We start from the raw sequence: 27583 nt of genomic DNA, 5'->3' as shown, positions 1-27583 counted from the left end.
ACTGGTCTACTCTGTCTGTGTGTGTGTGTGTGTGTGTGGAGAGTTGGATCAGTTCGGTCCAGGTTTGATGAAGACTCAGAGAGTTTGTGTTTGAACAGAAAGTCTGAGGCTGTTTTTATTGTCTCAATGAAGCTTAGTCATTTAATCAGACCTGAACATCAGACAGCTTCACACAGTGATGATGAAGATTTGACATGGACATTTAAAGCTGTCAGGGCCGAGACCGAAGACCAGCACCGGGTCCGGTCTGGTTCTCCTCACATGGGGAAGAGCAGGAAGCCGCTGAAGGTGCTGTGGTGGTTGCTGTTGTCCCAGATCTGAGTGTTTTGCTCCAGCCTCATCCTGAGCGTGTCGCCCTGCTCCAGCAGCAGGGTGGCGCCGTTGGACGCCGTGTCGCTGCCCTCTCCTGACGGCTGCTCGTGGGCGATGAGCTGCACGATGTTGTTGTTCTTGAAGAGCGCCGAGCTCATGGTGAAGTCGGTGGGAGCGTTGGCTGTGAAGCGGACGTAGTAAACTCCACGGATCGGTGCCGTGAACACACCTGGAGGAACGAGGAGTTAATGTACAGGGAAATAAAACCTGTTCTGGTTTAAATTTGAGCTAAATTAGTTTGGAGGCAAAACAAAAAAGAATTGATTTTCGTCTTGTGGAAATATTTGCGATTTTTAAACACGATGAAACATGTTTGGTTTTGAGTGTGTTTTGTTGCTGACCCGTCTCAGAGTCGTACGCCTGTCCCACGTTGGTCAGCACGTCTTTGTAGATGAGGTATTTGCTTCCTGACGTCGTCTTCTGGAGACCGTTTCCTCCGAGGGAAGCTGCAAACGCCACCTTCGGCACCTCTGCAGGAAAAAGAAAAAACTGATTTGTTACCAAAACAAGAAGGATATTAGAAATAACACAATATCCACGTTTCTGTCTCATTATTTAAAAGAAGTTTCCACTTGGAGGCGCTGCTCCTCCACAGCTCACACACAGTCACTGACCTCTCATGGCCTTCAGCTCACTCTCTGTGGACTCCAGACGCTCTTTGACCCCTACACACACACACACACACACACGGGTTAAAGATGAAACTAATCTAAATATTAAATTAAATATAAGAAAAACTCTTGGGATTAAATCGGAGGAATTTACCGAGGTTCTGGGCCTGAAGCTGCTTCACCGACTCCTGAAGAGATCTGAGTTCAGCTTCAGCATCAGACATAGCTGGAGCTTCATCCACCCTGTCAACACACACACACACAGATGTTTTCATGTCTTGGTATTGATCCTTTTCAGGTCAATAAACTGATGACAGATTAATGTTTTCAAAAAACTGGAATTGTTGTTTTATTTCAATGTCTGCTAATTTTTATTTCTAAAGCCTGGAAAAGAAGGCAGGATAGTTTGTTTAATTGATCTTTGATCAACTCCTTTGAAGCTTGGTATTGATTTCTCTTCGTTCTTTCCTCTAAAGATGATCTGATTGTATTTTTGTTTGTTTGTTTCATTGATTTGCTGATGGTGTACTCTAGTCCTTGATTGTTTTCTTGGTGTTTTGCAAGCCCATGTGGGCGGGGCATATGGATGTATGAATGGCACAATAATAAAATTTGACATGAACATTTAAAGCTGTCAGGACAAGGACCCAGGACCGGGTCCAGTTCTGGTCCGGTCTGATTCTCCTCACATGGGGAAGAGCAGGAAGCCGCTGAAGGTGCTGTGGTGGTTGCTGTTGTCCCAGATCTGAGTCTCGTGCCACAGCTTCATCCTGAGCGTGTCGCCCTGCTCCAGCAGCAGGGTGGCGCCGTTGGACGCCGTGTCGCTGCCCTCTCCTGACGGCTGCTCGTGGACGATGAGCTGCACGGTGGCGTCGTTCTTGTAGAGCGCGGCGCTCATGGGGAAGTCGGTGGGAGCGTTGGCTGTGAAGCGGACGTAGTACACTCCACGGATCGGCGCCGTGAACACACCTGGAGGGACGAGGAGACAGGAAGTGAGGGAGGGGGGGCGATGATGTGGACGACGGAGTGACTGAAGATGAAGCCAAAGACGACGGTTTAGAAACCAAGACGCTCCACTACGAATCAGCTTCCTGTATCTATGTCACTGGGCTTCTCCGCGGCCCCGCCCCCTTTAGGAGACTAGCATACCATGACTCCGCCCCCTTTAGGAGACCAGCGGACCGTGACCCCGCACCCTTTAGGAGACCAGCAGACCGTGACTCCGCCCCCTTTAGGAGACCAGCAGACCATGACTCCTCCCCCTTTAGGGGACCAGCGGCAGTCTAGACTCTATTGACTCCAATGAGAGAAGTGGACCTGAACACAGATTACGGTCGATTCTTTTGCCCCATAGTAGCCTAACCTATGTAAATATTGGACTCATTTTTCACAAACCACATCTCTTCTGACCATTTTGACACTAAAATGGCAATTTTCAGACGGACACATCAGGAGAAAATGAACTTTGTTCCAGACCTGTCTCTGTCTCAACAACACACTCTTATCTCGCCAGATTTGGCACAGATCTCCTAGGCAACGTCAAACAAACGTTTGCGAACGCCCACAAAAATGACTTCGTCATGCTAAATAGGACTGTGGAAAATGACTTTTAGCTGTGTGAATATTTAAGGTTATCATAAGAAAATATAAATATCTCACTTTACTCTACCGACAACTTTTATAAATCCACACACGTTCACAACACGAGGTGGAGGGGCGGTGACCACGCCCACTTTAGGAGACAGGAAGTGAAGCTGAACCATTTCATATCATTGGAGCAGCTTCTCATGGGGCATCTTGGTTTATAGAGGAGTGAAGCTGTGACCTCACCTGTCTCGGAGTTGTAAGCCCCGCCCACGTTGGTCAGGACGTCCTTGTAGACGAGGTCCAGATTCCCGTCAGTGGTCTTCACCAGGCCGTTTCCTCCCAGCGAGGCAGCGAAGGCCACTTTAGGTGTTTCTGTACAAAACAAACAAACAAAAAAACCACCAGTCGTTGAGGTTCTGTTTACCGTTTACATGTTTGTGTGTCGGATCTCACCTCGGACTGTCCTCAGCTCCTTCTCGGCCTCCTCCAGACGCTCGCTCATCTCTGTCAGACAGGAGACAGACCACAGTCAGAGTCTGTGACATGTTCTTCTGCATTTCTCTCTCCTGGTCTCCTTGTGTATTAACCCTTATAAAACCTCAGCCCTGTGACGCACCATCAAGTTACTGACATCCTTTTATTCAGGACAACCTGCACTTTCAGAATATCCATGATGTAGTGGTGTCGTATGAACGTAGAAATAGCTAAATGATCAGAAAAAGGAAGGAAAATAAAAAACAGAAACAAAATTTCACACGGAAAATTATTCTAAACTTGTTTTTAGACACTATGTAACTGTACTTTGAGGTCTTGGGGATCAGAGGGGAAAGAATAAGGGCTCTAACTCTGATACAAAATATATTATTTACATTATTTACAAAAATGCCCCACTGGCTTGACAAGAAAACAAGCCTGACTTTTCCACTGGGTGCAGAGGCTTTTTGGTCTTGTGTCCTGCAGAGAACAAACTTTCTCCTTCCATATCAGGCCCATGCCTTGGTCTTAGCTTGAGTAAGATGCATAAATGGTAAATCTACACATTTTTTATTGCATTTACGCTGATTGTCTGATAATCTCGATCATACAAAGCAACAGAGCACCGATTATTAGTAATTAAGGAAACCGATAACTGATAATTAGAACCGATATTCATCTGTGGTAAAAATCAAAAGAAACTTTGGTGTCAGAGTTTAGAATAACACACCTGGAATTATACTTAATACAGGAAACTGTTTGTTTCTTTTGTGAAAATCTGTGGTAAAAGGACCTTACATTTTTGTAGAACTCCAACACAGATCTTGTTTCAGTGGGCGGGACATTGTTTTATACCCAAGAGTGGTGACTTCAGGCAGATAGACGGCTACATCAGAGCCAAAGGAGTGCATTTAAAACATACATTTATTTCATTGGTCATCAGTAAAAAAAAAAAAGGATGATACTGATTCGACCGAAAAATGTCGAATATCGGCTGATATTATCTGCCATGCCGATAATTGATCCATCCCTAGTATAGATTTCTTATATATTTTCAATTGTCTATTCAACTTCTGCTTCAAAATGTGAAATACTTTATTTTATCCATCCTCCCAGTTCAGGAAAATGCACAAATGGTAAATCTACGTTTTATTTATTACATTTATGGCTGATTTTTTCCGAAAATCCTGATGCACGGATCTCCTATTGGACCCTGGCTTTTAAGACTGGATCACTCAGCTGTGGACAGACTGGAGAGCTCGTCTGAAAGGCTGAAATGTCCCGTTTTCGATTTAAAAAAGGAGAATTACGTGGCTACCCTTCAGCAGTCTGGAGAAACCCTTGATGCAGTAAAACATAATCCCCCCCCCCGACCTCAGAGGGTTGGGAACAGCTCAGGTGTCTCTCACCTCGTCTCTGGGCCTTCAGCTCCTCCACCACGGTCTGGACCTTCTTCAGCTCTGCGGACATGTCGTCCACCGGCAGAGCCGAGCCGAGCCAGGCCAGGCCAGCCAGCGCCAGCAGCAGCAGCAGCAGGGGAGAGGAGGAGGAGGGACGCATGATGTCTGAGACAGAGACAGAGACAGACAGAGACAGGAGGGGCAAGCTGCTTCTTATAGACACCGGCTCTGGATCAATGGCCTCGGCTGATTGGCTGAAGAGTTTGTCCTCAGTGTTGACTCTGGCAATCGAACCGGGAGTCAAAGGCCGTCGCCATCCAGGGGGGATGCAGCTGCATCAGATCCCCTTTTCACACACAGTTCCAGCTCCACTCTACTCCACTTGGCAGAGCTCCAACCACAATATTATTTAGAGGCCCTCACCCAATTCCAAATGTATCATAGTTACAGAATGACTGTATAATGATACGCCATTTAAAGAGCAACTAAACTCCTAAACCACTTTTTTCTGCTGAAAACAAATATATTTGGGTATGAAGTAGGCAGCTTTCGTCATCGGCAGCTTTCGGCAGCTTTCGTCATCGGCCACCAGCTCCCAATCGGCACCGGCTGCTGCCTGTGGCTAATGGCTGCTAGGCACTCTTAGAGCACTGGAAAAGAGAGTAAGGACACCACCATTAACTCCCGTGGTAAGGGTTTAAGGGTTTAAGGGTTTAAGGGTTTAAGGGTTTTGCGCCCCTAGTGGCAGGATATGGGTATTACAAAAGCGCCCAGAAAACCCATTCACTCCAATGTATGTGTGTTGACCACTTGCTTGTAAATGGATGAAAACGGCCGTGTTTTTGTTTTTATGTGTCTTGGTCATATCAGATTATACTTATAATTTGTTTATTACAAAATGTAGATTGAAACATTCATGTAGACAACTGTGTTTTTTTACTGGCCTATGTGTTAATGTTTATCTGTAAAGGATCCTCAATGATGCTATTAACGTGGGTGATCTATAAATGTCCTTAAATTAATGAAAACACCACACTTGCTCATTCACCAACAATGCAGAGATGTCAGTTCTTTTGCAAAACCCATATTCCTCCACCAGGAGGCGCTGCCATTGGACCAATGCTGTCCTTACTCTCTTTTACACTGCTCTAGGCACTCTAGCTGCTCTGCTGCGGCTAACGGCTGCTAGCAGCTGCCTGGATGGGAATCGTTAGCGGCTCTGCCCCGAGCGCTATAGCAGAAGTGTCGATGTGTGTTTATTACTTTTTTTTCTCCTTCGTGTGATTTGTGTGATTTGTGGGTGTAACTGCGGCGCAGGGGGGAGGGGGGATCGGATCGGAGAGTGCTCCTGGAGCCCCGCCCATAATCAAGGCATTTTTTTAATTTCAAGCTTAGAGCACGTCATCCAAAACTGAGGAGTTTAGTTGCTCTTTAATTTGACAACATCTATTAGTAAGAACACATCAAATGAAAAATAGCTTCAAACTAGAATCAATAAATCTGAGTTGCAAATCTTTTGAGAACACTCAGGTTGAAGTCACTTTTAATTGATGACTAACAGCCTCTTTCAACACTGGAACAACGTGTTCCTTCATCTCCAGTCCACATCGAGACAGAATCATCCTCCCTTCTGTCTCATGAGCAGCAGCTAAAGCAGCAGTTCCCAACCTTTTTTGGCTCGTGACCCCATTTTGACATCACAAATTTCTGGCGACTCGCGGCCATCAATCAAGATGCGCCCACTCAGATATTTTTATATGCTGCATTTTATTTGAACTCAATTTTTATTCGACTAAGTGAATGTATAGAATACAGTTGTTTAAAGCTATGGTCTACGATTTGGAGCATTGGTAATTATTATTAACATCGTTTATACAGCGATTATGGTCCTGTGGTCCGATATACACAATATAAATAGCAAAAAGAACCAAAAAAATCCATTCAGTCTGTCAGCCGTGGGCCTGCATAGAAACTGACCAATGGGCGCCGCGCGCCCCGTCCGGCTCCCATTGGCTCGTACCCTCCATCCAATCCCCTCGTCTCGCCTGCTCCTCCTCGACCCGCCTCGTCCCCACCCCCTCCGCTTAGAAACTACAAGTAGTTGTAACCGCTCTGAGCTGCTCAGCCACAGACACATGAACCCACCAATTCAGCGCCTGCTGCCCCCCACCCCCGGTTGGTCTGCCGCTGAAAGCCCCACTAGGATTCAGAGAAGCACAGTACAGAAGCACAGAATGTGTTGCTGCCCGTATTACTAGTACCGGTGCCGCGTCGAGTCTCCCTGATCCTTTCCCCGACACACAGCTGCTTCCAGCTGCAGCCTGACCGGGGTGCTCTGCCCCCTGCACACCGCACACATGGTTGCTAATGGCGGCGCTGCTCGTACCAGCGGTCGCCGCGGTCCCGTTGCCGGGGACGACGACGACGGTACTGGCACCGCCTCATCACCGGCAGCTGGTGCACAGCGGCGGCGCCAGCCCCGATGCCGCCGCTGTGCACCAGCTGCCGGTAACGAGGCGGTATTAGTGGGCTAGCGCCGAGCACAGCCTCATGCTACAGGGAGACTCTTGGCGCTGGGTGACCCAGGACAGGGTCCTGTGTCTGGGGAAGAGGAGCAGGAAGAGTCGGGGCCTGGAGCTCCGCGGCGCCGCGGTGCAGAGAGACTCGGTCAGGCTGCAGCAGCGGCGGTGCTGAGTTTATGTTGAACAGGTAATCTTTGGTTTTATTGTGGAAGTTGTGACTGTGAATATGACATTTTACTCATTCAAAGCCTCGTTTGGTTTCTGGAGGCAGCAGCAGGCTTGTTGCTTGCTCTGCTCTGTGGGGGGGGGGGGTCGTGTCGCGAGGAGGCCCCGAGGGGCGGGTCATACGAGCTCAGAGGGGAGGGGCGGGGGTGTGTAAGAGGTGCTTTTTTCAAATTTTTCTCATCCTCTTTCAAATCGTAGACCATAGCTTTAAGGTTGTGTGTGGTGTTTTAAATAATAGGGTTAGGGTTAGTAAGTAATATTTTGTTCAATAACTGGATTTTTCAGGTGACCCCATTTGAATTCCAGGCGACTGACTTCTTTCTTTTTTTTTCCTTTTGCTTGCTCCCAACGTTTGGAGGCCATCTCTCCACCTGTAGCAAAGATATTCAATAAATGGAAAGATACTCCATGAGCGGCTGCTCCAATGATATGAAATGGTATACACTTCCTGTCTCTCTAAGTGGGCGTGGCCAACCGTCACCACCTTGTCTGTGAATGTGTGTGTGGATTTATACAATCTGTAGGTAGATGAAAGTGAGATATTTATATTTTCTTATGATAACATTAAATATTTACACTACTAACAGTAATATTTAGCATGCCAAAAATAATTTAAATCATTTTCACGGGAGTTCGCGGCCGTTTGTTTGACGTTGCCTAGGAGATCTGTGCCAAATCTGGGGAGAGTGTGTCGTAGAGACAGAGACAGGTCTGGAACAAAGTGGATTTTCTCCTGATGTGTGCGTCTGAAAATTACCATTTTGGTGTCAAACTGTTCAGAAGAGATGTGGCTTGTGAAAAATGAGTCCAAAATTTGCTTCAGTGACCGTGGGGAGAAAGGACAGACCATAATCTGTGTTCACGTTAAATTGTCCCATAGGAATCAATACACTCCAGGCTGCCTCTGGTCTCTCTAAAGGGGCGTGGCCGAGCAGAAGCCTAGTGACATCATACAGGAAGCTGACCCCTCATGGAAGCTCTTGGTTTATAAACTGTCTTTGCCTGTAGCTCTACAAATGCCTGCCTGTCATCTGACCACTGATTGGTCATGATGCTGCTCGCTGTCAATCACTGTGGCGACGCTGCAGTGTCAGATTACTCGTCTCTTTTCTCGTTTTCTTTTTTTCCTCGGGATGACTTGTTGTGCTCCGTGCGCTCACGATGCGCATACTGTGAGCATCTGCGGCGGCTGTAAGACATACTGACTCACAGCCTCGACATCAGTTCTAGAAACACTCAGGCTGTCTTTACTCTACAGGCCTTGATGCTCAATTCTGATTCGTTGTCTGTATGCGATTTTTTTTGACCATCTATTTCCATGTTCTATCAGAAGTGACCCTGCGATATCTGAGATCTGCTTTGCTTGTGTGAAACAACCCTCTGAAGATGAAATAAGATGGTGAACTTTGTTAAAGACGGGAGATTTATTAGGTCACGTTATAATTGGAATAATAATTATAAAGGAAGGAGAGTCTGGTGCTTTGTATCTGATTTATTTCCACAAATAACGGGGGCTAATCTGATCTGACAACATCTGATTCCATGCGTATTTGTCCCAAGTCCGATCTACGCCACTTGAGTGGAAAAAATCTGAATTGGGCCACTTGAGTCATCGGTGGTTACTGATTGGTGGAGTATTGGTTAACTCTGTCTTCAGCCGCTGATAAATCCTGCTCTCTGATTGGTTCATAGGTCAGGGCGTCTTATCTATCTGTGACCTCCAGACAGTTCACCAACCGACGGTCACTGGCCTCTATGGACCCACTGCAGTGTAGACACAGTGTTCAGTGTTGGATACGAAGTGTTTAAGGTCCTGTTGGAAAATTAGAGAAAACCAGAGCAATAACAGTTGAAGAGGAAAAAGAGGAAGAAAAACTTTCAAAACATTTTGTAAAAGTGGTTTTAAATCTGGATGGGTTGGGCCAGCGGTTCCCAAACTTTTCATGCCGCGCACCACCTTCTACCTCCCAACTTGGCTGACGCACCCCCAATGCCCGAACCATGAAAATGTTTGGGAATCCCTGGGTTAGGCTATGAGATAATAACACAACGTTACCAGACAGAGTTGTTTTAGAGGGAAATTCATGTAAAACCGCTGATGCGTGTTGCCTTCAGGGACAGTTTTTCATCAACAGTCTCTGTATTTCCCTCTAAAACAACTCTGTCTGGTAACGTTGTGTTATTATCTCATAGCGTGGTGAATGTGCAGCTCACAACTTGTCCACCAGAGCGTTGTGGAGTTGTTGGATTGTGTATTTGATGAGTTTGATGAGGGAAACCAAGAAATCCCATAATGAGCCTCCGTAGCGTAGCTCTGAGCAGCTCACGGCTCTGCTCCGCCGTTCTAAAAATAGCTTGCACCGACAATTAAAGGTAACGAACCTACTGCTATGACTATAGGGATTATGGCAATGGGCCAATTTGACAAAAATGTTGAATATTGAAGGCAAAACCAAACAGCTCTGGTGTGAAAGCGACCTGAATAAAAACTGGTTCATCACTTGTTGAACAACTAAAACTAAACTGAAAAACTAAATAAAAATACAAACTACTTGTGACTTCTGACCCCAGCGACTACGGCCTGTCCTACCTGTCCCTGAGGACCAGCATCGGACTCTGGACCGCCTTCCTGTGCCTGGTTCTGGTGGCGACCGACGCCAGCTCCCTGGTCCGCTACATCACGCGCTTCACCGAGGAGGCGTTCGCCGCTCTGATCTGCCTCATCTTCATCTACGAGGCTCTGGAGAAGCTGGTCCACCTGGGGGAGGTCTACCCGGTCAACATGGACCAGCACCTGGACAACCTCACCCAGTACACGTAAGGACCAGAACCACACACCTAGAACTAGACACATGAAACAGAACCTCCTCTCCTGGTAGAAGAAATTGATAAAATCAAAAAAAAAAAAAAAAAAAAAAACTAGACCTAGAAAAAGTGGTAAAATTAAAACGTAAATAAAATTACAATAATGAAAAAAAGTGGTAAAATCCCCCCCCCCAAAAAAAAAAGTAAAAGAAAGTTTTAAAAAAAATTCTAGAAGAAACTGATTTCTCAAAAAGATTTACAAAATAAAATCTAGAAAATGTGTTAAAATTAAAAAGTAAAGAAGTTATAATAATGAAAATAATAATAAAACCAGAACCAGCATGGAAAACCAGAACTCGACCCAGTACACTTAAAGGGATAGTTCACCCAAAATTCAAATTTCCCTGATTATCTCCTCCCCCTCATGTGGACTAAGGGCTGGGAGAAGTTTCAGAGTCCTCCGTGGCTTCTCTGAGTTACAGGGGGTCTCGGCGTAGCAGTGCATGTCCATATAATGGTTGTAAATGGTGCTCACTTTTCTTCTTCCAAAAAGACACACCAAAAAACATCCAAATACCTCCATGCTGCTCGTCTGTAATGTCCGTCTTGTATTGAAGCCCCGACATGAGAAATTGTTCCGCCGGTCAGTGCAAATCATGCAAGATTTGCACTGACACAGGAAGAGCAGTGAACTGAGACACTGGGAGCTTCCACTACAAACAAGCTTGAAATATAGATACTTATCAGTAGGTGACGTCACGACGCGTTCCACCTGGCCGCCGCCATGCTGGGTACCGAACACTGAGTTAACCTCTATTCAGCTCAGTGCAGCCACATCCTCTCTGACCAGAAATGACTGCTGCCTGATATTTGGATATGGATATCTCTCATTTTGATGGCCTTGCCTTGAAAGCACACACCATTTCTGCTGAGACGATCTTTGACAGCGCGGTGCGCCGCTCTCTCTCCCGTTAAAAGTTAATCTAGCTCACCCAGCGGACCTCCTCGTCTCTCTCTCTCTCTCGCTTGCTCTGTCTCTCCTCCAAATACACGAAAAGCCAAATCAAATCAGAAATGCGTAGCCCACTTCTTTTTTAACTCACAGACATTTATTTTCATAAAGTAATAAAATATCTGGACATTTTGCATCGTTAACATTGAGACAAAAGGCTGCAGGAATGGAAGAAGAATTCGGCAAATCATCTTATCACGCAAAAAGTCACAACAAACAGGTTTTGCACAATGGTTTGCACTGATAAGTCTTAAAATATGTGCAACACCTTCTCATCACAATCCACCATCTACACAGTTACGTTATCAGCTGTTATTAAAACCCAACTCATCAGGACGCGATGACCACCACTCACATTAAACAAACCGTTAACAATTAATAATCCACACTCAAACCGAGGCAACAATAGTGTTAACTGTACTCAACAAGCTGTTATTACAAGGTTTACAGCAGATATGACAGACAACCTGGGCCGTGTGTGTGCGATAAGAAAGGGGGGAGGGAGGGAGAGAGAGAAAGTAGGTAAAAACCTGCTAGCTGCTAGCTGTTAGCTACCGTAGCTCAGGCGTCGGTCTCCCGTCAGGTAAAAGCTGCCGTTTATTCCTCAAATGAAGCTCATGTTGAGCCTCCCCGGTACAGTTATCCATCACTGCTGTTGAATTAGCCGCTAAACTGCTGGACGCTAAAACCGAGGGGGCGTCTGTTTGTTTACAATTCACGAAAGCAACGTGAACGTACGTGCCGCTCACACTCAGTAGAGTGAGGCAGCCTCCCTTGGCGGACATGTCTCCCAAGCTGTTTAATGACGGTAAAAATGAAACAGAAAGTAAATATCCTGCATAGTTTCTCTTTTCTGTGCTGCGCTGATCAGAGCGGCGTCCCTACCTAGTGTATTTTACTTAGCAACGATCTGTTAAACAGGAATAACAGACTGTTAAATGCAAAATCAAGATGTAAATAAATATCAGAAATATCAATAAATTATCGGAATACGACATTCAATAGAGCCATGTAATAAAAAAAGGTTTATCCACTATTTTTGTGAGATTTGATGTCACAGCCATGGATGAATTAGGTCACAGCCCATAGACTGCCTTTGGAAGTCGGTACCCAAGATGGCGCTGTGACCAGCTGCGAACGCTGTATGACGTCACGTGATATCTATCAATAGACTTATTTAATTTTTTTCGGAACAGTTTCTCATATTGGGGCTTCAATACAAGAAGGACATTACATACGAGCAGCATGGAGGTATTTGGATGTTTTTTGGTGTGTCTTTTTGTTACGAAGACAGTTGGTATCCATTTGCAACCGTCATATGGACATGCACTGCTACGCCGAGACCCCCTGTAACTCAGAGAAGCCACGGAGGACTCTGAAACTTCTCCCAGCCCTTAGTCCACATGAGGGGGAGGAGATAATGACGGAAATTTGAATTTTGGGTGAACTATCCCTTTAAGAACCAGAACCAGAACCACAGACCTAGAACTAGACACATGAAACAGAACCAGACTCAGACCCAGTAGCAGACGTCATTGATGATGTGGTTGATGACGTCGTTGATGATGTCATTGATGATGTGGTTGATGATGTCATTGACGATGTCATCCCCGTGGCAGGTGTCAGTGCTCTCCTCCCTCCAACGTCTCCGCTGAGCTGCAGCAGATCTGGAGCCGGAGGAACCTGACGTCAGGGGACATCCAGTGGGAGGAGCTTAGTGTGAAGGTCTGACATCACACACACACACACACACACACACACTTCACCTTTTGTCTGTTTTCTACGACGGAGTATCAGGGCCACATTGACAAATAAAAAAATCACAATCTTTGAGAATAAAGTCGTAAATTTACGACTTTATTCTCGCAATGTTATGACTTTGAGAATAAAGTCATACATTTCAGAGTATAAGGTCGTAAATTTCAGACAAGGAAAAAAAGTCATAACGTTACGAGAATAAAGTCGTAAATTTACGCGAATAAATTCGTACATTTCATACGACAAAAAAAGTCATAACATTGCGAGAATAAAGTCATAAATCAACGAGAATAAAGTCGGACATTTACGAAAATAAAGTCGTGAATTCATTTTCTCGTAAGAAATGTAAAAAATGAAATGTACGACAATAAAGTTGTAAATTTACAACTTTATTCTCGTAATTTACAACTTTATTCTCGTAAATGTACGACTTTATTCTCGTAATGTTATGACTTTATTCTCGTAGGAAATGTACGACTTTATTCTCGTAAATGTACGACTTTATTCTCGTATATTTACAACTTTATTCTCGGAAATTTACAATTTCTCTCTCTCTCTCAGGAGTGTGTGGATTTCCGTGGTCAGTTCGTCGGCGCGGCGTGCGGCCATGACGGTCCCTACGTGCCCGACGTCCTCTTCTGGTCGGTCATCCTCTTCTTCACCACCTTCTTCCTCTCCTCCTTCCTCAAACAGTTCAAGACGCGGAGATACTTCCCCACCAGGGTGTGTTCACCTGTCACACACATACACACACACACATCTACACACCTACACACACACACACACACACACACTGAGACAGTACTGATGACATCATTGTGATCACAGGTTCGATCGACCATCAGCGACTTCGCCGTCTTCCTCACCATCATGATCATGGTGGTGGTCGACTACCTGGTCGGAGTCCCGTCGCCTAAACTCCACGTTCCCGACCGCTTTGAGGTAACGGCCGACCCCCAACCCCTGACCCCCGACCCCTGACCCCTGACCCCTGACCTCTGACCCCTGACCCCCGACCCCTGACCTCTGACCCCTGACCTCTGACCTCTGACCTCTCTGAGGACATTTAATGTCCCCGAAAGGGTTTGGAGTCGTATTGAGCAGTGGTTCTCAAAAGTTTTTACAAAGTTTTTTAAATTGACACAAATTAGACCACGGACCCCCATTGGACAACATTTTGGAGCAAACACCAGTGAGACTGAAGAATGTTACTTTTTTAGTCAATGTACATTCAAACTAGGGCCAATGGTGTGAATTAGTGGTAAAAAAAAAAAAATTCCAAAAAAAGAAAAAAATTCTAGAAAAAAATGGTAAGATATATTTTTTTAAAAAGTTTAAAAAAGTGGTAAGATTTCTTTAAAAAAAACAAAAGTTTTTAAAGAATTCTAGAAGAAACTGATAAAATCTAAAAAAAAATAAAATAAAAAAAACTTTCAAAAAAAATCTAGAAAAAGTGGTAAAATTAAAAAGTAAAAAAAATTACAATAGTGGAAAAAAAGTGGTAAAAATTCTCAAAAGTGGTAAACCCCCCCCCCCCCCAAAAAAAAAGTAAAAGAAAGTTTTCAAAAAATTGTAGAAGAAACTGGTAAAAATAAATTTCTCAAAAAGATTTACAAAATAAAATCTAGAAAAAATAGTAAAATTAAAAAAGTAAAGAAATTATAATGATGAAAATAATTCATAAAAATTTCTTCAAAAGCTTTAAAAATTCTCAAAAGTGGTAAAATTTCTAAAAATAAATTAATTAATAAAAAGTTTTTAAAAAATTCTAGAAGAAACTGGTAAAAATTTCTCAAAAAATTACAAAAAAAAATTAGAAAAAGTGGTAATATTAAAAAATAAAATTATAATAATAAAAAAAAGTGGTAACAATTTCTCCAAAAAACTTTTAAAATTCTAGAAAAAGTAATACAATTTTAAGAAACAGCTAGGGACAACTTTTAATTCAATGGCGTGAATTAGTGGTAAAAAAAAATTCTAGAAAAAATGGTATTCTAGAAAAAATGGTATTCTAGAAAAAAATTCTAGAAAAAATGGTAAAAAAGTACTGGTAAAAAAGTAAAAAAAGTAGGGCTGTCAAACGATTAATTTTTCTAATCGCGATCAATCGCATATTTTCCATAGTTAACTCGCGATTAATCTCATTCATTCATTTTTTTCTATACCGCTTATCCTGCACTAGGGTCACGGGTGAGCTGGAGCCTATCTCAGCTGACTTCGGGCGAGAGGCGGGGTACATCCTGGACAGGTCGCCAGTCTATCGCAGGGCTAACACATATAGACAGACAACCATTCACACTCTCATTCACACCTATGGGCAATTTAGAGTCACCAATGAACCTAACCTGCATGTCTTTGGACTGTGGGAGGAAGCCGGAGTACCCGGAGAGAACCCACGCATGCACGGGGAGAACATGCAAACTCCACACAGAAGGGCCCCAGCCGGCCGGCGGGTTCGAACCCAGAACCCTCTTGCTGTGAGGCGACAGTGCTAACCACTGCACCACCGTGCCGCCCACGCGATTAATCTCTATTAAAAATCTCTATTAATCTCTATTAATCTCTATTAAAAATATTATATATGGCGCTTTGGACTTTCAACACTCCAAAGTGTTATAATCTCTAGACAAACAACTTTTAGACCAGACCTAGTAGGCCTACCTAATCATAACACATGATGCATGAAACTCACACAGAATTGAAACGAATCGCATCCAGTGGAAATTGCCCGTTACTTTGCTACAGCTCTGCCTGGCCACGTGCATTTGTTTACAACAAAGCCGTCAAAAAATCAATGGATGGAGCTGTGGATATATGTTAGACCAGCGGTACTCAATAGGCGGCCCGCGGGCCGCATCCGGCCCGCCGAACCTTCCAATCAGGCTCGCGACTGAGTTCTACTAGTTTACATATTACTGTATACTGTATTTCTCGGGCTCCGTGCGCCTGTAAGTCAAAGCGCTGGGACATGGAAACACGTGCGAGGCGTTTGTGTGTGCCTGTGAGGCGCTGCACTGGGATACAGAAACGCCGACGAACCCAAATCACCATGCGCGAGTGTTTGGGGAGCGGGCTGGACTGCAGGGTTTTCCCTGCCTGTCTGCAGAGACCGTGGGTGATTTTCACCGCCGTCTTGGTTCAACTGTGTGTGCATCATGCATGGGGGGCCGTTCAGATGAAGCGTCTTTTGCGCGCGCTCAAACCCATTCAATGTAGCCGCGCGTCATGCACGCTCACAACTCAAAAGCCGTAGCCGCGCGCATTTGATGAGACGCAATTGTTTTTTCGTGCACATCCGCGGCGCACAGCTGCACGACCTGCTTCTCCCCCGCTGTTGTGTCCCGGTGCCCTCGGCCTGTGTCTCTCCTACTGTTTCCCACTGAGCTCTGCCTCGTTTGACAGGTGAAGGAAGCCCGTGTGTGGAAAGACGTCGCCTCCGAGATGTAGAATGTGTGTTATAGAAGAGAAACACATTTCAGGACCAATGACTTGTATCCTCAGAACAGAGTCAGACGTCCTGTGATGGTCAGGTCATATTTAAGCTGAAAATCACAGGGCATGTCTGAGGATACAAGTCAGCAGTGTAAAGCTCCAGCATATTATGTAAATGATGATATGATAATGTCAAGATTTTTCATTTTATATCATACAAAACACCATGAAGTGTATAAATAAAAATTATGTGCTTACAAGTAAAATAAGAATATTTAAATTATTAGACGAAAAAGGTGAATTTAATTTCAATCTAGGGCCATTTGAATGTTCGGCCCCCAAGGTGTCTGTTAAGAAAAATTCTGGCCCTTCGACAAATGTATTTGAGTACCCCTGTGTTAGACTGTGTATATTTGTGTAGCAACCAACTTGAAGGTGCCTTACCGCCACCTACTGGACTGGAGGTCCCACACTCCAGTCCTCCAGTCCAGCAGACAGAGGACAAAATGGGCCGCGATTAACCGCGATTAAAAAATGTAATCGCAATCGCAATTTTTAATTAATCGCATCGCAATTAACGCGTTAACTCTGACAGCCCTATAAAAAAGTTTTTTAAAAAATTCCTGAAGGTGGTTAAAAATTCTAGAAAGAGTGATAAAATTTTAAGAGAAAGTTAGGGACCCCCTTGAAGCCTTGGCAGACTGTGTTGACGACTGTGTTGCGTCACCATAGTAACGTCTCTGTCTCCGTCCTCTCCAGCCGACGTCCAACACTCGTGGTTGGCTGATCTCTCCTCTGGGTTCGAACCCGTGGTGGACGCTGCTGGCCGCCGCCGTCCCCGCGCTGCTCTGCACCATCCTCATCTTCATGGACCAGCAGATCACGGCCGTCATCGTCAACAGGAAGGAGAACAAGCTCAAGGTGAGGACTTAGAAATACAGTGCAACTTAAATATAAAATATACTGAGCTAGATATCTATCTCTAATCAGATAACAACTACAGCTCCAGATTATTTATGAACTTAAAGTAATCATTACTCAATAAACAGAGAATAAGCATTGATATGCAATATACAGTATTTTAAACATCAAAGATTAGCAATACAGTAGCTGTATGAGGCAAGAATGGGTTTGCTGAGTTCTTATTTCTCCTTTTGTAATTTACCTATATTTTGTACTGTAACTTTGGATCTGAAGTTTATATATTGATCTAATAGTCGTTGATGTGTGAGTTTAATTGAATATGGCTATTTGTTCATCTTTTCTGTCTAGAACGGGCTATTCCTTTAAATTTAATGCTGGCGGTACTATAGCTTTAAGAGTCAGCAGCCTCGGACGCTAGAAAGTGAGGTCATTGACCTGAGTAGTGAACTCCAGGCTAGCAGTGGAGACACACGGTTTTTTACCGTGTCCCGTCCTGTTTTGTTTAGAAAGCCAAGTTTATGGATACTTGAGTGACACTTGTGGAATAAATCCTTTTTCTATCATCACCTGGACTTCGAGTGGATTTTTAAGGACAACAGTGTTTTGGACACGTGTAAGCCAGGAATACCTGCTAGCCAGCATTAGCCAATACATTAGTAAAAAACCTTCTCCTTGTGGTTTTGCCTGTGGACCAGGAGTACATTGGAGTTTGTGGATCCTGGAACGGAAAGGAAAAGCTCTCTGTAAGGACTCAAGTAAGTGCAGCTGCTGCTGGAAAAGACTAATGTGTGGACCGAGAGCATTATTATGCTAATTAGCGCTGACGACCCGCTAACGACTCACGGACGGTGCGCTAACGATCCGAGGACGGTTATCCTTTGTGTGTGCTTTGGAAGTCATTGGAACACTTTGTTGTATTAAGCTAACAGCAGCTAGCATGTGGAAAGGGCTAGTCTTGTCTTAGGAATCATGGCGGAGGACAAAGATTCAGCCACATTGAAAAGACGACAAGTGAAACCTACAGTCAAAGCTATGGAAGAGGCGTTACAGAAGAAAATACGGTCGAGGAAAGCTGCACTGACTCAGCTTACAACAAAAAAGAATGAGATGCTTCATTTAATGGATGATGATGGCAATTTGGAGGTGATTAAGACCAAGCTGGTTGTTGAGTTCAATAAGCTATTCAGAGAGTTTTGTGAGCTGAACATTTCTGTTAAAGAGTTGTTTCAGCAAGTTACCTCAGAGGAAGAAATGAACAGTGATCAAGAGAAGTGGTTTAAACCAAAATCTGATTCATTCAAGAGCTTCGGTGATTATGTTGATGGTTGGATTGCAGACGTCCATGAACGTATGGAGGAAGCAAGAGGAGTCCTATTAGCCCTAGCAGCGCTTTCACCAAGCCCTGTCTTTTTTGTCAGGGTGAACACAGCATGGCTCAATGTAAGAAGCTGAGGAAATCGCTTCACAAAGAAAAGATAGACTTTCTCCGTGGGAAAGGACTGTGCTTCAGTTGCTTGAAGCAGGGGCACATGAGCAAGTCCTGTGAGGAGAAATTACACTGTGAGGCCTGCTCATTGCTTCATCCCACTGTGTTGCACATAAAGAGCAAAGACAAAGTTACACCTAAAGAAGAGTCATCAGATGACGGTGAGAAGCAGTCGGTGATCAGCGGGTTTGTGGACAAAGCAAACAATGCATGTTCTGATACTGGGGCCGGGGACACAGACAGTATCCTTGCCATTGTTCCGGTACAGGTAAAAGCGAAGAAAGGCGACAAGGTGGTTACGTCGTATGCCTTTTTGGACCCAGGCAGTACGGCCACCTTTTGCACCGAAGAGCTTATGAATATGCTCAACATTAGTGGAAAGAAGATTGACATTCTCCTAACAACCATGGGAGAACAAAAGACTGTTCGCAGCTATGTTGTAACAGGTTTGGAAGTGTGTGGCCTAGAAAGTCGCAACTTCATAGAACTACAGGAAGTTTTCTCCCAAAAGACCATTCCAGCTAATAAAAGGAACATTCCACAGCAGGAAGACGTGGACAGGTGGCCCCATCTGGAGCAAGTGAGAATCCCCCACATCAATGCAGAAATAGGTCTGCTGATTGGGACCAATGTGCCAAAGGCTATGGAACCAGAAGAGGTCATCAGGAGTGTTGACAATGGACCTTACGCTGTGAGAACTATCCTTGGGTGGACCGTGAATGGGCCATTGAGGGACAACAGCTGCGAACCTACTGGAGATGGAAAATACATTACATCCAACAGAATATCAGTGGCTAAACTGGATGAGCTGTGGAACCAACAGTTCAAATACGACTTTCCTGAAAGCAACCAAGAACAGCTGGAGATGTCCCAAGAAGATCTCCAATTCATGGACAGTGTTTCACAGTCTGCCAGACCGGTAGAGGGGCATTACTATATTGGTCTACCACTAAAGAACAAGGAGCTTCAAATGCCGAACAATCGTGTTGTAGCAGAACAGCGGGCCTTAAACTTGAAGAGGAAGCTTCTCAAGAATCATTCGTTCCGGGAGGACTACATTGCCTTTATGAGTGACATGATCACCAAAGGCTTTGCAATGAAGGTTGCCGATGAAGAGCTGGCCCGCAACGATGGAAAGGTTTGGTACATTCCACACCATGGAGTGTACCATCCTAAAAAACACAAGCTGCGTGTTGTGTATGATTGTGGTGCTTCTTATCAGGGAGTCACGTTGAACGAGGAACTTCTCCAGGGACCAGACCTCACCAGTTCCTTAATTGGAGTTCTCACCAGATTCCGCCAAGAACCGGTGGCTACTATGGCTGATGTGGAAGCCATGTTCCACCAGGTAAGGGTCCCACAAGAAGACGCTGACCTCCTTCGGTTTCTGTGGTGGCCTGGTGGAGACCTGAACCAACCACTGGTGGAATACAGGATGGTCGTGCACCTATTTGGTGGTACTTCATCACCGAGTTGTGCGAGCTACGCCCTCAGACGATGCGCTGAAGACAACAGGGACCTGTTTGATGCTTCAGTAATCAGCACAGTGTTGCACAACTTCTACGTTGATGACTGCCTTAAGTCAGTCAGCTCTGAAGAAGAGGCGGTGTCACTCTGTCGCAATCTGAAAGCCATTTGTCAGAAAGGGGGCTTCAGGTTAACAAAGTGGGTTAGCAACAGTCGGGTGGTACTGGCAGCTATACCCGAGAAGGAAATGGCAAAGGAAGTAAAGGATCTCGATTTGGATCAAGATTCACTCCCCATGGAAAGAGCATTGGGAGTACAATGGTGCGTCGAGTCCGACCAATTCAAGTTCAGGATTGTCATCCAAGATAAACCTCCCACCAGAAGAAACGTTCTCTCCTTGGTGAGTTCTGTCTATGATCCGTTGGGATTCTTAGCTCCGGTGGTTCTGCCTGCAAAAAAGATCTTGCAAGAGCTCTGTAGGCTAAAGCTCAGCTGGGATGACATGATTCCAGATCATCTTGCGCAACAGTGGTTTGATTGGATTAAAGATCTGCAGTTGCTCACTGAATTCGGAGTTGATCGATGTTTCAAGCCAGCCCGTTTTGGAGAGGCTACATACGCTCAGCTGCATCATTTTTGTGATGCGAGTGAAGAGGGCTATGGCACAGTTACCTACTTGGTCCAGCATGACAGCAAAGGCCAAGTCCATAGCGCGTTTGTCATGGGAAAGGCTAGGGTCGCCCCACTCAAGCCCACCACCATCCCGCGCCTGGAATTGACAGCGGCAACTATGGCAGTGCGCATGGATGGACTAATAAGGAAGGAACTGGAGCTACAGCTTGCGGACTCCATATTTTGGACAGACAGCACGGCTGTGCTCAAGTATATAAACAACGAAATGACAAGGTTCCGCACATTCGTAGCCAATAGAGTGGCGGAAATTCGGAAGGTGTCAACAGGATCTCAATGGAGGCATGTCAGCACACACTTGAATCCTGCTGACTATGCATCAAGAGGACAGAAAGTGAATCCCTTCGTGCAGAATCAAGCCTGGATCTCTGGACCTGTCTTTCTCACCCAGTCGTCCAACAACTGGCCAGAGAACCCTGATCGTCTGACAGATCTCAGCACTGCTGATCCAGAGATCAAGAAGAATGTCACCATAAATGCTCTTGCAGTAGGAGAAAAGGTTGACACAATGCAGACGCTAATTGAGTACTACTCCTCATGGATGCGCCTTAAGAAAGCAGTGGCATGGATTCTTAAGGTGAAGAACACATTGCTCTGCATGGCTAAGAAGAGAAAGGAGCAAAGAGTAGCTATTGCGCTGTCTGACACGGATAAGGACGAACAAATACGGCAGTTGCATAAGTTCATGGTGAACTACAAGGCAAGCCTCAGCAAAGTAACCCTCACGGTCGATGATCTGAAAGAGGCTGAACTGGAGGTCATACGCCACTGTCAGAGAAAAAGGTTCCAAGAGGAAATCAACTCCTTGAAGAAGGGTGAACCTGTCAAAAGGAGTAGCCACCTATACAAGCTAAACCCAGTTCTTCAAAACGGTATTCTGAGAGTCGGAGGCAGGCTCAACCGTGCAGCCATGCCAGAAGAATCTAAGCATCCTGCTATCTTGGCTAAAGACCTACGGGTGTCAGAGCTCATCCTTCAAGAAGTCCACAAGGAAGTAGGTCACAGTGGACGCAACCATGTCCTATCCAAGCTGCGTCTAAAATATTGGATCCCGAATGTCAGTGCAGCAATAAGAAGAGTCCTATCCAAGTGCCTTGTGTGTCGACGGCTACATGGTGTTACTGGACAGCAACAAATGGCAGACCTGCCACGAAACAGGGTCTTACCTGATGAACCGCCCTTCACTAGAACCGGAGTAGACTACTTCGGTCCTTTTGAAGCGAAGCGAGGAAGAGTTACTGTGAAGAGATATGGTGTTATCTTCACCTGCTTAGCCGTTCGGGCTGTCCACTTAGAAGTGGCGGCATCCCTCGACACAGACTCCTTCATTAACGCTCTTCGCCGGTTTATCGCACGAAGAGGTCAAGTTGTGGAGCTGCGTTCTGACAACGGGACCAATTTTGTTGGGGCAGAGCGAGAGCTCAAGAAGGCTATTCAAGAGTGGAACACCTCCAAAATAGAGGATACGTTGCTTCAACGAGGCATAAAATGGATGTTCAATCCCCCAGCAGCCTCTCACCATGGAGGAGTGTGGGAGCGTTTGATCAGGTCCATCAGGAAAATCCTCAATGCTACTCTGAGGACTCAGAATCTGGATGAGGAAAGCCTCCAGACATTTCTGTGTGAAGCTGAGGCCATCATTAATGGACGACCCATTACCACCCCTTCCAGTGACCCCAACGACCTAGAGGCACTCAGCCCAAATCACCTCCTACTACTGAGGACCAAGCCATCTCTGCCTCCAGGACTTTTCAAGACGGAGGACCTCTATGCACGTCGAAGATGGAGGCAGACCCAATATATGGTGGACCTTTTTTGGAAACGTTGGGTGAGGGAATATCTGCCTGAGCTCCAGACGCGCCAGAAGTGGTCACGGGTGTCGCGTAACTTTGTCCCAGGGGACATTGTTTTGCTGGTGGATGAGACTGCACCAAGAAACTCATGGGTCATTGGCAAAGTCATTGAGGCAATGCCAGATGAACATGGACTCGTTCGCCGGGTTCGTCTAAAGACTAAGACCAGTGAACTAGTCAGACCCATCACAAAGGTCTGTCTGCTCCTAGAAGCAGTATGAGACGGAGGTAAAGACTGGCCTCCTTCAGCAAGTACCAGAGACTTCTAAAGTCAGAATAAAGAAGACACGACTCTGGATTGTGATTGTTCTTAAGACTTTAATTGCCCCATTTGATTCATGTTGTTTGTAATTATTTCTAAGTTTAGAGAACAATTAGGGGCCGGATATGTATGAGGCAAGAATGGCTTTGCTGAGTTCTTATTTCTCCTTTTGTAATTTACCTATATTTTGTACTGTAACTTTGGATCTGAAGTTTATATATTGATCTAATAGTCGTTGATGTGTGAGTTTAATTGAATATGGCTATTTGTTCATCTTTTCTGTCTAGAACGGGCTATTCCTTTAAATTTAATGCTGGCGGTACTATAGCTTTAAGAGTCAGCAGCCTCGGACGCTAGAAAGTGAGGTCATTGACCTGAGTAGTGAACTCCAGGCTAGCAGTGGAGACACACGGTTTTTTACCGTGTCCCGTCCTGTTTTGTTTAGAAAGCCAAGTTTATGGATACTTGAGTGACACTTGTGGAATAAATCCTTTTTCTATCATCACCTGGACTTCGAGTGGATTTTTAAGGACAACAGTGTTTTGGACACGTGTAAGCCAGGAATACCTGCTAGCCAACATTAGCCAATACAGTAGCCTAGCATAAGGCACTCAGGCTATTGCTAGTTAGCGGCTAATTGTTTGACTCTCATTAGCGGCTAAGTGTTTATCACATAATGAAATCTGATGGCAAAAACTACTACAGTCATCAGTTGACTCATGAATAAAACACAAATATCAACATAGTGTAACATATGAATACAACAACATAACTCATCAATACGTATGTGGTGCGTTCAAGGACCTCAGCAGTGTGGGAATTCACATGCACAACAAATATCAACAAACTTAAAGCAGATATCAGTGGAATGTTTTTGTTAATATAAGTCCTAAATAGTCCTATTTTCCGTCAGCAATCACTTACATGAAGTATTTCAGCCTAAACACGAGTCTCTCCGTCACTCTGCTCTGCTGTAACCCGAGGAGAAAATTTTCCTTGTGGGATACAAGTGTTATCCAATGAGGGGAGAGAACGGCATGAAGGGCTGTGTGTGCAGCCAAGGGATGCGCGTGAATGTGGTGACGTAGCACGAGGACCAATTGATGCCTGACAAGGGCGGGGGCTGCTAACTCATGGTGCGTTCAAAGAAACTCGTACTTTGTGTTTTTCCTTCCTGTGAAGTCATACCAGTTCGATCTGGTACGAGTTCACGGGTCGGAAGTTACGAGTGGCCGTTATAGGGAACTTTCACAGACAACAGGACGGTAAAAACACGAGCTACGGGTTACCTGGAACGCTACCAAGTCGTAGTTGTGACTTGAAGCTGTAACTTACGGTTTCAAAAGCCTGCCTTGAACGCAGCATTAGCCGAAACGGCCGTGCCAGTGATATCTGCTTTAACCCTCTATGGTACCATGTTGCCCTCAGGCAACAAACCACTTTTTCATCTGTCACATCTCCACAATTCATCCCATTTAATGCTGTAATACTTTAAAAAAGAGAGGAGACCTTAGAGAACCAATAACAATGCTTTAATTTATCACATGACTTTCAAGAAGCCACTGAAACCCTTTTTTGCAGACTTTTTCAAAGGAAACAGGTTTGCCATTTTGCTCCACTAAAACGGTCTGAAAACATACAGTAACTTCCTGGCCCTTTTTCATCTGGAAAAAAATATGTTTTTTATGCACTAAAATATTAGTAAAGTTTAATTTTTAATAGTTCCATGCAATTTATTTACTTATTAAATAATGGAAACTTGTTAAAATGCACCTGTTGCCCGAAAGCAACAACGTACCATTATAGAAAATTGCAGTGTTGCCTTGAGGCGACAGTGGACCATTATGGAATCAATATTGCATTATGAGACTATGGAAGTGTGTGTTTAGGTGTAAATATAATGTTCAAAAACATATAATTCATCATAATTTTGTTTTTATCCTTAATAAATTAGATTTTGGATGCAGTAAAGTAAACATCAGGCTGTTATGATGATGATGAGAATGTGGATGAGGATGAGGCCAGTGAAGGGTAAAGTCTACAGAGACTGGTGTTTCTAATACAGTAGATGATGAACCGTAATGGTACAATGTTGCCTACAGGCAAAAAATCCCCCAAAACTTCCAAAAATAAATAATTTAATAAATAAAAATTTCTTTTAGTCTATTCTGAGACATAAAAACACTCCAAACATTTTTTCCCCCACTGGCATCATAATGCGTACCATAGAGGGTTAAAGGAATAATGCTCAGAGGGACGACCTTTTGTACATACTGCATCAGTCAGAGCGCCATGACGATAAGTGTGTGTGTGTGTGTGTGTGTGTGTGTGTGTGTTTGCAGAAGGGCTGTGGCTACCACCTGGACCTGCTGGTGGTGGCGGTGATGCTGGGCGTGTGCTCGGTGATGGGGTTGCCGTGGTTCGTGGCGGCGACCGTCCTCTCCATCTCCCACGTCAACAGCCTGAAGCTGGAGTCGGGCTGCGCCGCGCCCGGAGAGCAGCCCAAGTTCCTGGGCATCAGGGAGCAGCGCGTCACCGGCTTCATGATCTTCGTCCTGATGGGCTGCTCCGTCTTCATGACCTCCGTCCTCAAGGTGAACCGTCGGTCACCATGGAAACGCTAGACAAGACCAGGGAACTGACGAGTTTTATTTTCTCCTTCTCTCTCTCTTCCTTCAGTTCATCCCGATGCCGGTTCTCTACGGCGTCTTCCTCTACATGGGCGCGTCCTCGCTCAAAGGCATCCAGGTCCGTCCCGCCGTCCGCCACGTTTTGATCACTGTTCTTAAAGGGATAGTAGCATTTGTAAAGTGTGGTTGTATGATCTCCAAATAGCCCCTAAGTACTTTAATTGCAGTAGAAGACTCTCTGCACTCCTCCCGTTAGCAACGCCAGCCCATAATAGCCCTGCCCAGAGATTTACAACATACAGTGTTGTGAACAGACCCAAAGAAACGGCCTATTTTCACGGCCTAAAAGAGGTTTTACCTGAGAAAAAAATACACAGTTCCATTGTTCGCTATAAAATAATTTTGTCCAGCCCTTCAATGTGCAGGAAAAACACAGTTTTTATTTTCTTTGGGTCCATTTACAACACTGTATGTTGTAAATCTCTGGGCAGGGCTATTATGGGCTGGTGTTGCTAACGGGAGGAGTGCAGAGAGTCTTCTACTGCAATTAAAGTACTTAGGGGCTATTTGTAGATCATACAACCACACTTTAAAAAAATGCTACTATCCCTTTAATTTTGAATGAACGCTCTCAACTGTTGAGAGAGTTTTAACCGTCCAGCAGCAACTTAAGACGACACAAGACGATATAATCAGGGATGCAAACAAGTCGCTTTTTGGCGATTCGCCATTTTAATTTGGAAATGGGTCACCTATGACAATAAGTCAGGTCCTTGAAAGGGTTCAAGGTGGGGGGCCCTAACTTTTTTCTAGAATTTTTGAAAAAAAAAAAAAAAGAATTGAGAAATTTTACCACTTTTTTTCTAGAATCGTTTTTGAGATTTTTTATTTTTTTTGGAAATCTTACAACTTTTTACTAGAATTTAAAAAAAACCCTTTTTTTTCAAGAACTTTTACCCCTTTTTTCTAGAAATGTCTAAACATTTTTGGAGAAATGTTACCACTTTTTCTAGAATTTTTTTTATTTTTTGGAGAAATGTTATCACTTTTTTTCTAGAATCGTTTTTAAAGATTTTTTTTTTTTTTTTTTAATCTTACCACTTTTTACTAGAATTGTTTTTAAAACTTAAAAAAAAACTTTTTAAAAGAATTGTTACCCCTTTTTTCTAGAAATGTTTAAACGTTTTTGGAGAAATGTTACCACTCACTTTTTTCTAGAATTTTTAAATCTTTTTTTTTGGGAGAAATTATACCACTTTTTTTTTCTAGAATCGTTTTTGAGATTTTTTTTTCTTTTTCTTTTTAAATCTTACCACTTTTTTTTAGAATTTTTTTTAAAACTTTTTTTTCTCCACCTCCTCTGATTTGAGCTTTTGTGGTGATTTTTCAAATGTAACTAAAATTGTAATAATGGGAATTTCCAAAAGCAACTGCAATTTGATTACACATTTTCCCCCACTATTGTAACAGATTACAATTATGTCAATTTTGTAATTAAATTACGTAACGCAGTGACATGTAATTAGTTACTCCCCAACACTGGTCTGGTCTGACCCAGTCCTGGTTCTGATCCTGATCCCGGTCCTGGTCCTGTTCCCTCCTCAGCTCTTCGACCGGATCAGACTCTTCGGGATGCCGGCGAAGCACCAGCCCGACCTGATCTACCTGCGCTACGTTCCCCTGTGGAAGGTCCACGTCTTCACCGTGGTGCAGCTCACCTGCCTCATCGTCCTCTGGGCCATCAAGGCCTCGGCCGCCGCCGTCGTCTTCCCCATGATGGTGACGCACACACACACACACACACGCACACACAGACACACACGCACACACTCACACACACTAGACTTGTCACAATACCAGAATTACAGTGGTCGAAACCTAAACCAGTGACTTTCCATGATTCTCGATTCTCGAGTCTGCCTCCGATCTATTCAGGAAAATCGATTATTTCGTTCAAAAGTCTGTTTTTCATTAAAGGACAATTCCAGGCGAATTCAACTGGGGGCTGTATGTTCCTAACATTTTAGGTCTAAAAGAATGAATCTGAAGATTTTCAGTTTAATGTCTCCTGTT

General features: G+C 44.4%; 2 protein-coding genes across 2 annotated transcripts in view; one reads left to right on the top strand and one right to left on the bottom strand.

The window, feature by feature from the left end:
• Positions 1 to 27583, top strand: part of LOC146972785 (sodium bicarbonate cotransporter 3-like) — a 79084-nt gene that overhangs the window by 43454 nt on the left and 8047 nt on the right. Inside the window, exons 15-22 of the mRNA XM_085803179.1 lie at positions 9763 to 10008; positions 12628 to 12733; positions 13328 to 13489; positions 13595 to 13708; positions 16958 to 17119; positions 25223 to 25474; positions 25560 to 25628; positions 27116 to 27289. Of these exons, the coding sequence (XP_085659305.1) occupies positions 9763 to 10008; positions 12628 to 12733; positions 13328 to 13489; positions 13595 to 13708; positions 16958 to 17119; positions 25223 to 25474; positions 25560 to 25628; positions 27116 to 27289 (1285 nt within the window). The remainder of the gene's footprint in view (positions 1 to 9762; positions 10009 to 12627; positions 12734 to 13327; positions 13490 to 13594; positions 13709 to 16957; positions 17120 to 25222; positions 25475 to 25559; positions 25629 to 27115; positions 27290 to 27583) is intronic.
• On the bottom strand, positions 98 to 4638 carry LOC146972786 (complement C1q tumor necrosis factor-related protein 4-like). The gene is made up of 8 exons (XM_085803178.1): positions 4454 to 4638; positions 3024 to 3074; positions 2814 to 2942; positions 1673 to 1952; positions 1138 to 1226; positions 987 to 1037; positions 714 to 842; positions 98 to 541 (listed from the first exon to the last, which is right to left on the bottom strand). The coding sequence occupies exons 1-8, from the start codon at positions 4602 to 4604 to the stop codon at positions 258 to 260; spliced, it is 1164 nt and encodes a 387-aa protein (XP_085659304.1). The 5' UTR covers positions 4605 to 4638; the 3' UTR covers positions 98 to 257.

Source organism: Trachurus japonicus, chromosome 16 (assembly GCF_045865225.1).
Source record: "Trachurus japonicus isolate A0001 chromosome 16, Traja_1.0".
Lineage (NCBI taxonomy): Eukaryota > Metazoa > Chordata > Actinopteri > Carangiformes > Carangidae > Trachurus > Trachurus japonicus.
This window is presented reverse-complemented; position numbering and strand designations above follow the sequence as displayed.